General features: G+C 43.1%; 1 protein-coding gene across 1 annotated transcript; it reads left to right on the top strand.

The window, feature by feature from the left end:
* The first annotated feature begins 1,298 nt into the window (after positions 1 to 1,298).
* HILPDA (hypoxia inducible lipid droplet associated) lies at positions 1,299 to 3,483 on the top strand. Its single transcript, XM_024763013.1, is given in 3 exon segments — positions 1,299 to 1,481; positions 2,561 to 2,785; positions 2,788 to 3,483. Coding segments are annotated over 2 exon segments (189 nt in total). The 5' UTR covers positions 1,299 to 1,481; positions 2,561 to 2,628; the 3' UTR covers positions 2,820 to 3,483.
* Positions 3,484 to 15,779: the final 12,296 nt, after the last annotated feature.

Raw genomic sequence — 15,779 nt, 5'->3', positions numbered from 1 at the left:
AAGAGCCAAAAATTCCTTTGGGCTGAGTAGAAAAGTTAATTTCAAAGTGCCTGCCTGCCTGCCTGCACGCACGTCTCCATCTGCAACGTTCTCCCTTCCTGGCGGCCTTTCCAGCCCCTCCCTGACAGCAGACTGAGCCAGGAAAGTAGGTTAAAGGTCGAAGCTGGGATTTGGCTCTTCCTGACTCGTTTAGTCCCTTTCCCGCAGAGCACGCGGAGCCCGCAGGGACGAGGGAGCTCCTGGATTGTCACTCGTCCAGTCCAGGCACGCGGAACCGACAGTCCTAGAACTCAGTGAACCTGCTAGAGTCACCAGCCCCCGAGCTTTGGCCCTCTCCCCTCCTCCTCCCCAGGAGGAAGGCAGTGAAACCACCGGCAGCCTTCCGCGTGGACGTTCCTCCCCAAGGGGCCTCCCCACTCCCAGCGTGTCCCCAGCACTCTATTTCCCGAGATCCGCCATTGGGTGCTCTCACGACAGAACATAGACATTTCTTGGGCTGGGAGGGTGGTGCTTAATATGACTTCCCAGCACCCAAATGGGCATAAAGTTGGACTGTGACCTCCTAGCTCTTTGGTTCAACCGCAAAGCATCCTCAAACTTCATTTAGTGGCCACATTTTAGACGAGGAAACTGAGACTCTGCGTGCAAAGGGACTCACTCAGCCACATGCAATTAAGCGCAGACACCAGGGCCAGGTGAGTATTTCACATTTTCTTAATGTGACAAACTCATTGAAAACGGAATTTATGTTGTAAAAGGGTCTCACCATTCCAGAGATAGCAATGGCAAATTAAACCTCAGGACTTGGAGTCTGAGGGGGTGGCGTCTGGAATCCTGGTACCTCTAGGAAATGAAACAAAGTCAGCTTTTCAGTCCCTGGAATGGAGAAAACTGGGAGCAGAGGTAGGGTGGGGGTCTGAGGCCCTCTGACAATCTGTGCTTTGTTGAAATCTCTGGTGAAGAACCCATCCCCCGCCGCCCGGACTTCATCCCATGCAATATGCGGGCCCTCGGATTGGGGCGTCTCGGGTGTATTTTCCACCGACTTGGTATGAGGGAAAAACGAGCTTTCTGATTCCTTCAAAAGTTTCCTGCAGCAAGAAAAGGCAGTCGAAGTTAACCCACACGCCTTGCCCCATTGCCCACCTCAATGACTCAGAGCCGAAGGACCTGCGTTTCTCCAAACAGCCCAGACCACAAGCGCAAAGAACCGCCCCGGACCCCAGACCGCCCTCGCTTAGGGGCGGGGCGGCGGTCTTGCGTGAGTCAGGGCTCCAGTGCGCGTGCGCGGGCTTTGGGCCGCACCGCGGCTATAAGTGCGTGGTGTGCCTCCTGTTTCGCGCTTTGCTGTGCGCTGAGCGTTTGTCTTCGGAGAGGCTTTTGGGTTGTCACCTCGCGCTGCTGGTTGGCCGACTTTCCTTACGACTCCGCACTACCAGATATTACAGCGAGCGGGCCACTCACGGCCCTTCCTCCTGGAGGTGAGCGGCCCTGTGGGCTTCCCGGCTGCCCGCCCCCATCCCCTAGGCTGCTTGCGCCGGCGCCGCCTGGCAATCCCCGCCTGGGACTACGCTGCCGGGAGCGTCCCCCATCGCTTCGCCGCCACCCAGGGCCCCACTCAGCCGCCCAGCACTGCTTTCTCGCTAGCGTTGGGTTAGGCCTCCATGCCGAGCCCTCCCAGAGCACCCTTAGCATCTCCTTACTGTCACAGCCCTTGGCGGGTTGTTGTAGTAACTGCCTGTTTTCTTGCCTGTCGCCCCTGGACTGTAAGGCGCGTGAGGGCCGGGTTCGTGTCTGCAGGGCCTCCTCCGGTGGCCTTAGTACCTTCCAAGGTGCCTTACACGTTGTGGGTATTCAAGGTGTACTTGTTAAGTAGGTGAACTTGATAGATCTGACTCCCTTAGAATTATTTTGACTTTCAAAAAGTTTATGGTTGGGCTTCCCTGGTGGCGCAGTGGTTGAGAGTCTGCCTGCTGATGCAGGGGACACGGGTTCGTGCCCCGGACCGGGAGGATCCCACATAATGCCGAGCGGCTGGGCCCGTGAGCCATGGCCGCTGAGCCTGCGCGTCCGGAGCCTGTGCTCCGCAACGGGAGAGGCCACAACAGTGAGAGGCCCGCTACCGCAAAAAAAAAAAAAAAAAAAAAAAGTTTATGGTTAACTCGAACCTGACTGAAGTGTGAGGGAGACTTCAAGGCAGGTTGCTTTTGCTTTCTCAAGGGCGTCTTCTTATATTCCCACCTCCGCCCACCCTCACCAAAACCTTACTTCAGGAAGGTTTCTGGTCCATGGACTGTGGAACAGGGATTGTGCGTACCCGACAGGAGAAGTAAAAGTTTTTTACTTTAAGGGAAGTAAAAGTTTTAAGGAATGCTCTTGAATTAGTCCAAGAGGCTAGACTGGTTCCCCAGCCATGGAGTTTACAGTGTAAATATGCTTGGAGATTCTGCTATGGTCCTTGTCCCCCTGGCTGGCTGAGCCTCCTGCTTAGCTCCAGGGTCAAGGTCAGAGGCACGCATATCCCCAAAGGCTGGAGATTAACCTCGCTCTCTTTCCTCAGGATCCAGAGGCCTTCCAGAAGCAGAAGGCAGCTCTACTGCTCTACAGAGGAGTGGGATCCTTTGAGCCATGAAGCATATGTTGAACCTCTATCTCCTAGGTGTGGTGCTGACCCTGCTCTCCATCTTCGTTAGACTGATGGAGTCCCTGGGGGTCTTACTGGAGAGCCCATCTCCTGGGAGCTCCTGGACCACCAGAGGTCAACTAGCCAACACAGATTCCCCAACAGCCTTCCAGACCATCCATCCAGAGGGGTGTGATAAGACCTCCCTCCACCAGCTGTAACCTTGGAACACTGGCCTAAATACGTCCAGCTGTACCAGTTCTTGGGTAGGCAAGCTCAGCATCAGTGTTATCAGAAAACTAACTCTTACTAGGCCCTTGAAGGGCCTCTCCACCTGCATACTCGTTGCTCTGGATAAAGCCTATTTAATACACAGATATGAGTGGGTCGCCTGTGGCTGTGGAATGGAGTGATCTCACTCTTCTCCCCAGTCCACCATATGCTTTGCTGTCCTTGGCAGCATGGCTCTGTCTTCTCTTCGATGGGGACTTGTGCTGCAACTTCAGCTATTGGGAGATCGTGTTATTTTCAACCCTACTTTCTAAGCATCTGCCAAGAGTTCCTTTGGGCTTGGGTGTCTTATGGTCAGTTTATTTGGTGTTCAGTTTCTCTTCCATGAGAGCTCCTCTCTGTGCGTATAACAGTTGAAGAGGTGTGTGGGTTGGCTGTAGGAAGGGGGAAGGTGGAGTATTCTATGTCCCGTTCTCATTGTTTTACATTTTTAAGTCATTCCTCCAACATAGCGTGTATGTATGTGTGTATTGGTCTGAAGAGGGCAGTGGGATGACAGCGCCTGCTCAGGACGTGGGCATTTTGGCCACCGTGTGGCTTAAATAAATTTTTCTAATGAAATAAAGTTGAATGTATATTTCTACAGTGTGTCTTGTTGACTTCTGCCCTTGAAATTAGTGGTAGGGAAGGGTCTTAATTCGCAGATCTGAGGTTTCACATCTTAAAACTTTGGAGCAGGAAAGTACATAAAACGCTTTGTTTAAAATATAAAGTAGGGATTTCCCTGGTGGTCCAGTGGTTAAGGTTCTGTGCTCCCAGTGCAGGGATCGTGGGTTCGATCCCTGGTCGGGGAACTAAGGTCCCACATGCCTCATGGTGTGGCCAAAAAAACCAAAAAACCAAACCAAACAAAAAAAATACAAGGTAAATAAACCTCTGAACTTGGAGGCCGGCGTGCTTGGGTCTGCCCTGTATTAACCAGTTTTCTGAGCCTAGGCCAAGGCCATTATAGTTCTCTCTTGACTCTGTCCATATCTAAAGAAAAAGAAAAATGATCATTTCTTCCAGCCCCTCACCTTCAGTCTCTGGAGAAAAGAAGACTACCAGTCCAGCAGGCCATGGCTTTTTTGTCTACGTTCTTATCTACCAGACTGACTACTCAGTTCTGATTGTTCTCCAGGTCAGCTGGTAAAATGTGTGGACCTCACAGATGATTGTTTCTGCTCTCCCAGACCTAGCGACTTGGCCTTTCCATAAAAATAGAGGTCTTTTTTTTTTTTCCTTCAATTCACCCCTCCTCCATCCCCACCCCATGTTGAAGCACATTCCCTCCTCTGCCTATGGTAATTTACACACTCGTGTTGGTGTACACATCATTTTGTTTACGGTGAGTTTGATTTACTTTTGCCAAAGGGTAAGAATGGTGCATGGTGTCCTGTGCTAAGTCAGTTTTACTTCCTGAGTGTTCTTAAGCTTAAGTGCCACTACCCTAGAAACCAGTGGTTTGGGCATCATTTATTGCACTATGGTAGTCATTAGAGCTGTTTACAAATATTTCCAGCTTCCCACCTTCTGGGCACATGATAAGATTGTACTCCCTGGTCTTTTGTGGTTGGCTGGGCTTATGTGCCTTGTGTTGGTAACAGTACTCTCAAAAATATAGTTGGCTTTTTATCTGATTTCAGGCAGTGTCATGTGACAGTAGCTGCCCTTTTCTAGACATATTTCTTAAATTTGATGTCTTTACTCATTCTCATGCCTCCCCAATTACTTTGGGGCACTTTGATCTTTTCAGTTGGAGAGCTGCACCTGAAGTCTCTTCCCCAAGCAGTTTAGCTTAATTGAAATGGTTTACTGGGTGCCACGGCCTTAATGAGGTCTTGGCTCTAAAACAATTTAAACTGCTCAGAGGTTTTAAAAAAGATATGATGGCCATACCGTTGTTTTGATCTTTCTTATGAGTAGGGTAAGCAGCTGTCCCTGTGCCTGGCAGGGTTGCAGGACTTTCAGTGTTAAAACTCGGACAGTTCTGGGCAAACCCGGATGGTTGGTCACCCTCTCTACAAAGCTGAGTTTGAATTGTCACTAGAGTTTGAATTGTCATATGAGTGACTTTTGTCACTCCAAACACTTCTCCATTTTATCTATTCCCACTTAGGGATGAGAAGCAGTTGCTTCTGTGAACCAGTATGATTTCCGTAGTCTCTCTGGATCCCTATGGCTACTTGTAAGCTGGCCAGTTCTCTTCTGAACTCATCCTGCAGTGCTTTGTCAATGCAACCAATTGTATACAATTCCTGCTGCTAAAATTCTGTTATCTGATGCTTTCTCCTAGTTTATTAGGTAGATTATTAAAGTATGACTTCTAAGTTACTGCAGGCAACAGGTTTACCAAATACTTTGCTACTATATGACATGGGTTGCCATCCTTCCAGCCTCCAATAAGATTTCTCTGCTGCCCTCCACATGTTATTGTCATACATATTAGGGTTTTTTGTTTTTGTGTTTTTGTAGTATGCAACACCCCCCTTTAGATTCCAATCTCCATATCAGTCAGGTCAAATTAGGTCATGCTGCAACAATAACCCTGAAATCTTCGCAGCTTCAAACAGAATGATTGCCTAAGGATGCCCTACCAAGAAAAAGAATTGGGGGCTAGTCAAGAAATATTCCCTTCCCACAGGGTAAGGGGCTTTCATCACATCTGCAGAGTGGAACGTCACAATCACTAGGCTGCTGTGTCTCCCACTTGTCCCCTCTCTCCTTACTGCATTTATCCTGTCCCTGTTCCACCAGTGTATATTAGGTGTGTAGCACATGGCTTGTCTTTTTAGATTATAGTTCTCTAGCTCACGCCACATCTGAAACTGGTATAGGAACTACTGTGCATCGCTCAGATTCTTTAATTTGAACTTGACGTTGTGACTATAGGGAACTCTTGGGTTGTTTCCTTTGGTGGGGGGGAACATATAGTGAATATATTCCACCTGCCGAGGAATAGTGAGCTGGGAGATAATACTGACTAGCAGGGTCATTAGTAGTCCTCATTAATGTTCCCCAAATATTTCTGCCCTTGTCTTCCAAGCACACGATAGAATCGTACTTCCTGACATCCTTGTGGTTGGATGGGGCCATGTAATTAGTTCCAGCCAATAAGCTGTGAGTAGAAGTGACTTGTGTCAGTTCTAGGTTGGAGCATTTAAGCACAGGTTCAAAAACCTCCAAAGCCCTCTTTTTCCTTCTGCCACAGTGACCAGCAATGCTCCAAATGGAACTGTTCATTAGTGTAGGTCCTGGAGTGAGGATGCCATGGAGTAGAGCTCTCAACTGGTTCCTGATGAACATGTAGTGTACATGAGAAAAAAACCTTTGTTGTCTTAAGCTACTGGGATGTAGGGTTTTTTGCTAACTTTGCCTATCCTGACTGATACATTATTTACAGCCCCTACTGGGTGCCAGGCATTGACTAAGAGCTCATCACTACCTACCTCAGATAACATACACAAGATGAAAGGGGGGATGCATATAAACATAATATTTCATGGTTTTATTATAGAATAATGTGTATAGGACAGTGGCTATGTAAAGTTATTTACGGCAGGAGATGGATGTTAAGGAAAAGCTTCTTAGAGGATCTGAATTTTATTTTATTTAATTTTTAATCTTTTTATTTTGGCCAAACCATGTGGCTTGCAGGATTTTAGTTCCCTGACCAGGGACTGAATCTGGCCCACGGCAGTGAAAGCGCAGAGTCCCAACCACTGGACTGCCAGGGAATTCCCAGAGGATCTGAATTTTAAAAAATGAATAGGCTATCGAGTTAGGAAAAAGTTTCCCAGTAGAGCAAACAGTGTGAGGAAGGGCATGGAGATGAAACTAAGCACAACATATTTAGAAAACTGCATGTATTTAAATATTTTAAAATATATATTAATTATTAGCTTGAAACCTTAACTCTAGTGCTATCTCGTGGAATGGAAGGAAAGGAAGGAAATACTTCAAGTGTATGCTGTGTGATGCTTTCTGGGTTGGAAGGGCTGCAGCTAAAGCTTAAGGTAGGTATCAGAAGATTAAGGACTGGAAGATATAATCTAGTTTAGCACTGACCAGTAAAGATATAACGCAAGCCACATATATTATTTAAAATTGTCTAGTGGTCGTCACATTGAAAAGAAAAATAAGAAAAGGTATTTTAAACAAATTTTAGTTAACCCAATATATTAAAAATATTTCATTATGTAATCAACATAAAAAGTTATTAATGAGATGTCTTACATTATTTTTGTACTAAGTGTGTATTTGTACTGGTGAGTATTTTATACTTACAACACTTCTGCATTTCGATTAGCCACATTTCAAGTGCTCAGTAATCACATGTGGCTAGTGGCTAGTGTATTGGACGGCGTCTTTTCATTTTACTACAGAGGAAATAGAAGGAAACTAAATGACTTAGACAATATCACTGAATTAATTGGTGGTGCATATTTCCAGTATGCAGCTCTTTTGTCTACAGCACGATTTTTTTTCTTTTTCAAGGATTCCCCAAAATTCAGTACAGCAAAATAGGTCAACAGTGAGCTTTTTCACCCCTGAGGTAATTCTTATGTGGGCACATGTGAGATTTTGTTTCTAAGCAAACTTCCTGTAACAAAATTAAAATTATAAAATGGCTATAACTTACGATGTTTATTTTACATGCTGCTTTGCTCATAGAATATCAGTAATGCCAACAAACTTGACTTGCTTTACATGGCAAACATATACCAACTTAACTCATAATTCATCACTTGAATGCTGTCTTTATTACTGTTTTTTTTTTATTACCCTTTTCTCCTAGACCTTGTCCATACACATCAGGCATATCTATATTGTAAAAGTATGAGGTCAATTTGGACTTCTTTTCCCCTTTTGCTTAATATGAAATGCAGAATTAAATAATTGATAAAAGCAGGTAGTTTTATGTAATCTGAGGAATTCTAAATTGGAGAACGTTATATTCATAAGACTTATTAGAATTAGAATATTTATGTAAGAAGGGGTAGGAAAAGTTAAATGTACTATATTGGCATAAATATGTAGAAACATTGTCTAAAAAGAAAAACGAGAGATGACAGCAATGGCTTCATTGTGGGAGAAAGATGGGAACTGAGCCAATGACAGGGGTGGGAAGGAGACTCTTCGTCTCCCTTTTGATACTTTTTGATGTTTGTATGTGTGAATGTGTTACTTGTTCAAAATTTTATTTTTAAAAATGCCTATAATCAATCTTTTCCTTTTATAATGTCTATTTTTAAAAGACTTCTGGACTTTTTAAAAATAAATTTATTTATTCATTTTATTTTTGGCTGCGTTGGGTCTTCGTTGCTGCACGTGGGCTTCCTCTAGTTGCAGTGAGCGGGGGCTACTCTTCGTTGTGGTGCACGTGCTTCTCACTGCTGTGGCTTCTCTTTTTGTGGAGCACGGGCTCTAGGCGCGTGGGCTTCAGTAGTTGTGGCACGCAGGCTCGGTAGTTGTGGCTTGTGGGCTCTAGAACGCAGGCTCAGTAGTTGTGGCACACGGGCTTAGTTGCTCTGTGGCATGTGGGATCTTCCTGGACGAGGGATCGAACCCCTGACCCCTGCATTGGCAGGTGGATTCTTAAGCACTGCGCCACCAGGGAAGTCCCAGCCTTCTGGAATTTCGATTGGGATTTTATTGAATCTACAGATCAATTTGGGGTGAATTGTCATCTTAATATTGAATCTTCTAGTTCATGAACATGATATATCTCTCCTTCTGTGGTGTTGATAAGGAATTTTGTGTCTATGTTCACAAGTAATGCTGGTCTGAGGTGTGTTGCTTTCTTTTCTTGCATTGTCTTTATCTCGTTTTGGTAATGCTGGATTCATAAAACAAGTTGAGAACTATTTCCTACTCTGTTTCCTGAGTTTGTATTACATTGACATTATTCCTTAAATGTTTGTTAGGCTCCTCCAGTGAAGCTGTGTGGGCCTAGAGTTTTATTTGTGGTGTGATAACAAATTCAGTATCTTTGATGGATGCATATATTTGATTTTTCCTAAATCAGTTTTTTAGAAGTCAGTCAAAGGGGCTTCCCTGGTGGCGCAGTGGTTAAGAATCCGCCCTGCCAATGCAGGAGACACGGGTTCGAGCCCTAGTCCGGGAAGATCCCACATGCTGTGGAGCAACTAAGCCCGTGCGCCACAACTACTGAGCCTGCGCTCCAGAGCCCATGGGTCACAACTACTGAGCCCACGCGCCACATCTACTGAAGCCCACGCACTCTGGAGCCCATGCTCCACAACAAGAGAAGCCACCACAATGAGAAGCCTGTGCACTGCAATGAAGAGTAGCCCCTGCTAGCCGCAACTAGAGAAAGCCTGCGTGCAGCAACAAAGACCCAACACAGCCAAAAAATAATAAATAAATATAAATAAATTTTAAAAATATAATAAATAAAACTCAAAGTTTTTTCTAAGTCAGTTTTAGTAATTTCTATGTGATGCCATTTGTATAGCACATCTAAGTTGCCAAATTTTTTTTTTTTTTTGCGGTACACAGGGCCTTTCACTGTTGTGGCCTCTCCCGTTGCGGAGCACAGGCTCCGGACGCGCAGGCTTAGCAGCCATGGCTCACGGGCCCAGCCTCTCCGCTGCATGTGGGATCTTCCCGGACCGGGTCATGAACCCGTGTCCCCTGCATCGGCAGGCAGACTCTCAACCACTGCGCCACCAGGGAAGCCCTAAGTTGCCAAATTTATTGGCATTAAGTTATTAAAACTATTTCCTTATTATACTTTTTAAATCCCCAAGCTCTGTTATCTCCTCTTTTCTGGATTGGCAATTTGTGTTTTTTCTCTTTATTTTAGATCCTGCTAGCTACAGGTTTCTCAATTTTTATAAATTTTATTGCTCTTTAAAAAAATTTTAACTTTTGGTTTCATTGATTTTTCTCTGTCCATTTTCTATTTCATCAATTTCTTCTCTTTATTATTTACTTTATTCTATTTAATTTAATTTGTTCTTTTTTCTAGCTTTTTTAGATGGAGCTTAAATAATCAATTTTTGGACTTCTGCTATGAGCATATAAAGCTATAATTTTCCCTCTAAGCACTGCTTTAGTTGCATCTCAAATTTTTTGATATATTGTGTTTTCATTTTATGAAAGATATTTTATAATTTCCCTTGTGATTTTTTCTTCAGTGATGGGTTATTTAGAAATATGTTGTTTAATTTGCAAATAACTTGACATTTCCAAATATTTTTCTTTTATTGATGTTCAGTTTAATTCCATTATAAGAAAACATACGCCCTGTAATCTTAATTATTTAAAATTTATCAAGACTTGTTTTATGGCTCAGCGTATGGTATACCTTGGTGAATTTTTTAAAATAAATTTATTTATTTTTATTTATTTTATTTTTGGCTGCATTGGGTCTTTGTTGTTGCATGCGGGCTTTCTCTAGTTGTGGCGAGCGGGGGCTACTCTTCATTGTGGTTCATGTGCTTCTCATTGTGGTGGCTTCTCTTGTTGCGGAGAACAGGCTCTAGGCACGCAGGCTTCAGTAGTTGTGGCGTATGGGCTCAGTAGTTGTGGCTCACGGGATCTAGAGCGCAGGCTCAGTAGTTGCTCTGTGGCATGTGGGGTCTTCCCGGACCAGGGATCGAACCCATGTCCCCTGCATTGGCAGGCAGATTCTTAACCACTGTGCCACCAGGGAAGTCCCTTGGTGAACGTTTAATGTACACTTGAAAAGAATGTGGATTCTGCTATTGTTGAGTGAAGTGTCCTCTAAGTATCAATTAAATAAAGTTAGTTAATAGTTATTCAAGTGTTCTGTATTCTTATTGATTTTTCTGTCTACTTGTTCTGTGAATTTCTGAGAAAGGAATGATGAGATATCCGACCCTAATTATGGATTCGTCTATTTCTCCTTTTAGTTCTATCAGTTTTTGTTTTCATGCCTTTGAAACTGTGTTATTGGATGTATATACATTAGGTTTGTTTTGTCTTAATAAATTAACCTCTTTATCTTTTAAAAATGTCCTTTATTACTTGCATTATTCCTTGTCATGGAGTCCTCTTTGTATGTTATTAATATAGCCACTCCAGCTGACATATGATTAGTGGCTGTGTAGTTTATCTTACTCTAGCCTTTGACTTTTTAACTTATTTCTTTATATTTTAAGTGGATTTCTTGTACATAGCTGTGTTTTTTATACAGACAATATGTGATTTTTAAAAAATATTTATGTATTTATTTATTTGGTTGCACCAGGTCTTAGTTGTGGCAGGCGGGCTCATTAGTTGTGGCATGCGAACTCTTTGTTGCGGCATGCATGTGGGATCTAGTTCCCTGACCAGGGATTGAACCCAGGCCCTCTGCATTTGGAGCACAGAGTCTTATCCATTGCCCCACCAGGGAAGTCCCAATATATGATTTTTAACTGGAGTATTTAGGCTATTTACATTTATTATAATTATCAATAAAGTTGAGTTTAAATCTATCATCTTGTTATTCTTTTTTCTAAGTTTCTTCTGTTCTTTGTTTCGTTTTTTCTTCTTTTCTTTCTTCTTTTGGATTAACTGAGAATTCTTCAGTGTTCTATTTTACCTCCACTATTGATTTGTCAGTTATACCTTTCTGTTTAATTTTTTTTAATGGTTCCTGTATTCTAGGGTTTACAATAGACATCTTTAACTTATTATAGTCTACCTTCAAGTAGTATTATACTACTTTATGTATAATGTCAGAGCCATGCAACAGTACACTTTTATTTCTTCCTTCTCATCCTCTGTGCCATTCTTGTCATGTATGTTACTTCTACATGTGTTCCAAAATCGATGTTACATATTACATTGTTGTAATTTTTAAACAATTGTTATTTAAAGAACTTTAAAAATTATATGCAATATATATTTTAAAATTTTACTTACATATTTACAATTTATAATGTTCTTATTCTTTGTATAGATATAGGTCTACATTTTTTATTATATTTGGAAAGGTTCCCACCCTTATTTCTTCAAATATGTAGCTAAGACAGCCCTGACCATGTCCACAACTCTGATCAGACTACATTCAGTGTTGTAGTGATTCTTCCAGTATGTGGCATACCTTGTACATAGTAGCTTCTCAGTAAATATTTGTAGAGCCATACACAGGATATTTCTTTAACGCTTTTTATTTTAAAATTTATTTATTTAAAGAGGAAATACAGGCTCATAGTAAATAACTCAAACCGACAAAAATATGTGTACTGTGAAATATAAGTCCTTTTTTTCACCACAGTTACCAATGCCCTACCCCTCCCAAGGCAACCGCATTATTATCCTCCCAGAAATTTCTGGGCATGTTCAAGCATGTTCAAAGAAGATATGGATATATATTCTTTTAAAATTCTTTTTACCCAAGTGATAGCATACTAGATATACTGTTCTGCATCTTGTTTTAACTTAATAGGTCTTGGTAATCATTCCATATCAGTATGTATAAAGCTACCTTATTCTTTCATTGGCTGCAAAACATTACATCAGGACTTCCCTGGTGGCGCAGTAGTTAAGAATCTGCCTGCCAATGCAGGGGACATGGGTTCTATCCCTGTTCCGGGAAGATCCCACATGCTGCAGAGCAACTGAGCTGGAGCGCCACAACTACTGAGCCTGCGCTCTAGAGCCCGCGAGCCACAACTAGAGAAAGCCCGCATGCAGTAATGAAGACCCAACGCAGCCAAAAATAAATTAAAAAAAAAAATTACATCATATGGGTTATGGTTAGGGTTAAGGTTAGGGTTTGTATCATAATTTAACTGGTGCCCTGTTGATGGGTTTTTGTTACTGCAAACAATGTTGCAGTGAATATTCTACTTATTTCACACTAGATCTTTCTACACAAGTAAGTGAGGTACTCTAGCACATGTGGTCATACTGATGTTCTCTGTGTCATTTAAATTTTTGGTTTATGCTACAAACATTGTAAGAGAAATTTCCTATTTTTTGTTACAAGGAAAGGAGAAAAAATGTCAAGCACAGAGAGCACTGTAATTAAGAAAGCAAAAGAAATAACCTTAAGTGTGTTGGAATGTTTAGATGCCTGGTATTATAGACTTTGCATCAATAAAAAGGAAAAGTTTTCTCTTCTAATGAGCAAGTCTTAAGAAGAAATGAGCTAATGAGATATAAGCTCCCGCTTCTGATGCAACAGCTTTGGGAAAACACTGAGAAGCAGGTTTCCCTCCTGATGATAAGAGAAACACCAGGAGATTTAACCCCGGTCGTGTGTGGACTACAGCAGTGTGTGTCTTGAGAGTCTAAAAGACAAGAGAACTAACTTAACCCCTTGGCTTTTTCCTTGAATAAGCGCCAAAGTGAGAGAGCCTGTAGCTGTATAGCTGAAGTCTGAGAGGGATAACTGATGGCTCATCCCTCCTCAACTTCATGCAACCTGAAGAAGTCTTTAAGTGAAAGTTTCTTGTCCTGATACTAGGGACAGGAGACTGCAGTGGGAGGGGAGGAGTTGGTGCCACCACAATGGTGTGATAGTAAATGTTTAACAACCAGCTTTCCGAGGGAAAATATATATGTATAATACGTCTAAGTATACACGTTTTGTTTTGTTTATTAATAAATTTCTTTGTTTATTTTTTGGCTGCACTGGGTTCTCATTGCTGGGTGCAGGCTTTCTCTAGTTATGGCGAGCAGGGGCTACTCTTCATTGCAGTGCATGGGCTTCTCATTGCGGTGGGTTCTCTTGTTGTGGAGCATGGGCTCTAGAGCGCAGGCTCAGTAGTTGTGGCGCACGGGCTTAGTTGCTCCGCAGCGTGTGGGATCCTTCCAGACCAGGGCTTGAACCCGTGTCCCCTGCATTGGCAGGCGGATTCTCAACCACTGCACCCCCAGGGAAGTCCAGTATACATGTATTTTTTCTTAGTAAATTTTACTTTATAAAATTTTACTTAATAAAATTTACTTTATACATAGCACACAATTTACAACTAACAATAGAATATACAATACTCTTTATTGTAATTTTCAGATAGCCAATTGATTTTCATAGAAAGCTTTCATGAATTTTTGTCAAACTTTGTATTCCTAGCCAACCTATGTAACTGACAAGCCAGTGTAGTTCTGACATGAATGTTGGCTGATTTTTCGACTTACATTAATGAATAAGGGGAATGTGAAATACAGTTGCATGTTGGAATTGATCTGTTAATGTTAAAGACAAGCAACTTCTTTACTAATTTAGATAATACCTTTCAAATACTGGAAAATCATTTCCTCAGATTTCTTTTTTTTTTTTTTTTTTTTGGTGTCCACAATATAACAGCTACAGACACACTTTTAATCAGCATCATTGGCATTTACTCTATCACCTTAGACAATCAAAACAACAATAAATCAAGGCCAAATTTGTAGCACTGGCTGATTTCCATGGTGTAAGTAACTCCCAGCATGGCTGGTCTCAAGACAGTGACCACCATGAATTTTCTGTACATACTGAGAAGAGAGAGGCAGTGGTAGTACAACATTATGTATCATTTCTACCATGTAGATATGATAGATGCAGATAACCTCAAGGGAATAGAGAGACATGAAATATAGTAAAATAATTAAGAAGTGATGAGTTTGGGCATTTATTACCTTGTTTTTTATATAACTTATTTAATTGTAAGTTTATATTATTTTTTTTATTATTATTTATTTATTTTATTTTTTTGTGGTATGGGGGCCTCTCACTGCTGTGGCCTCTCCCGTTGCGGAGCACAGGCTCCAGACGCACAGGCTCAGTGGCCATGGCTCACGGGCCCAGCCGCTCCGCGGCATGTGGGATCATCCCGGACCGGGGCACGAACCCGCGTCCCCTGCATCGGCAGGTGGACTCTCAACTACTGCGCCACCAGGGAAGCCCTATATTATTAAATTTTTAACAATGGCTGTGTTTAACAACTGACTCATTAAAATTCCTGGAGATTTAACAGTTGGTTCTCATGGTCTTTTTTGTGATGCTCCAGCATACACTGTATCACACTTCCCCATTTGCTCACAGTTTCCAAATAAATAAACCTCTTTGGTTTGTTAATAGCCTGGTGTTAAAAAAAAAAAAAAGAATAAAAAGAAAATTATCCCATGAGATGGGGGAGGGAAGATTGGGCTGAACTGCGGGCCCCATCCTGAGCTCTCCTGGCCCAGTGAGGGCCTGACATCAGGCGAACAGGTCACATTTACAGTGAAAATTTTTGTGAGAGCCTTTGCCCTGAGTGGGGAGGATTGAAGGCTGTGGGTTTCCCGATAGCCTCCCTTGCTGCTGTGGCAGCTCGCAGTCTGGCCATAACCTTGGGAGAATTGTTTTCCTCCTGTGTGGGGAGATTGACTGAAAAATGGAGCAGGCTGGACTTCCCTGGTGGCTCAGTGGTTGAGAGTCCGCCTGCCAATGCAGGGGACACGGGTTCATGCCCTGGTCCGGGAAGATCCCACATGCCGCGGAGCGGCTGGGCCCGTGAGCCATGGCCGCTGAGCCTGCGCGTCCGGAGCCTGTGCTCCGCAACAGGAGTGGCCACAACAGTGAGAGGCCCGCGTACCGCAAAAAAAAACCCCAAAAAACCCAAAACAAAATGGAGCAGGCTACATTATTGCTAGTTTGTAGTGAGTATGAAAGGCGAGAAAAACACCCTGCTCACCCCCAAGTCCTTCCTTGCCTCTCCTTTTTTTTTCCCTTTCCTGTTGTTACCCATCACATTCCCTGATGTCATTCCTGCCATTGTGAGCCGACAGGCCCTTCCCAGCCTGGGGGACAGCCGGTAAGTCAGGAGGGGAGGTGGAGCTGTGGAGGTGGGGGAGTGGTGGCCACACCAACACCGTGGAGTTGGGCTGGGTCTGAGTGGAACCCCAGGGATGTTCCCCAGCCCATCCTTCCCAAGAACCA

The sequence above is a fragment of the Neophocaena asiaeorientalis genome, unplaced genomic scaffold (assembly GCF_003031525.2).
Source record: "Neophocaena asiaeorientalis asiaeorientalis breed wild unplaced genomic scaffold, Neophocaena_asiaeorientalis_V1.1 scaffold681, whole genome shotgun sequence".
NCBI lineage: Eukaryota > Metazoa > Chordata > Mammalia > Artiodactyla > Phocoenidae > Neophocaena > Neophocaena asiaeorientalis.
This window is presented reverse-complemented; position numbering and strand designations above follow the sequence as displayed.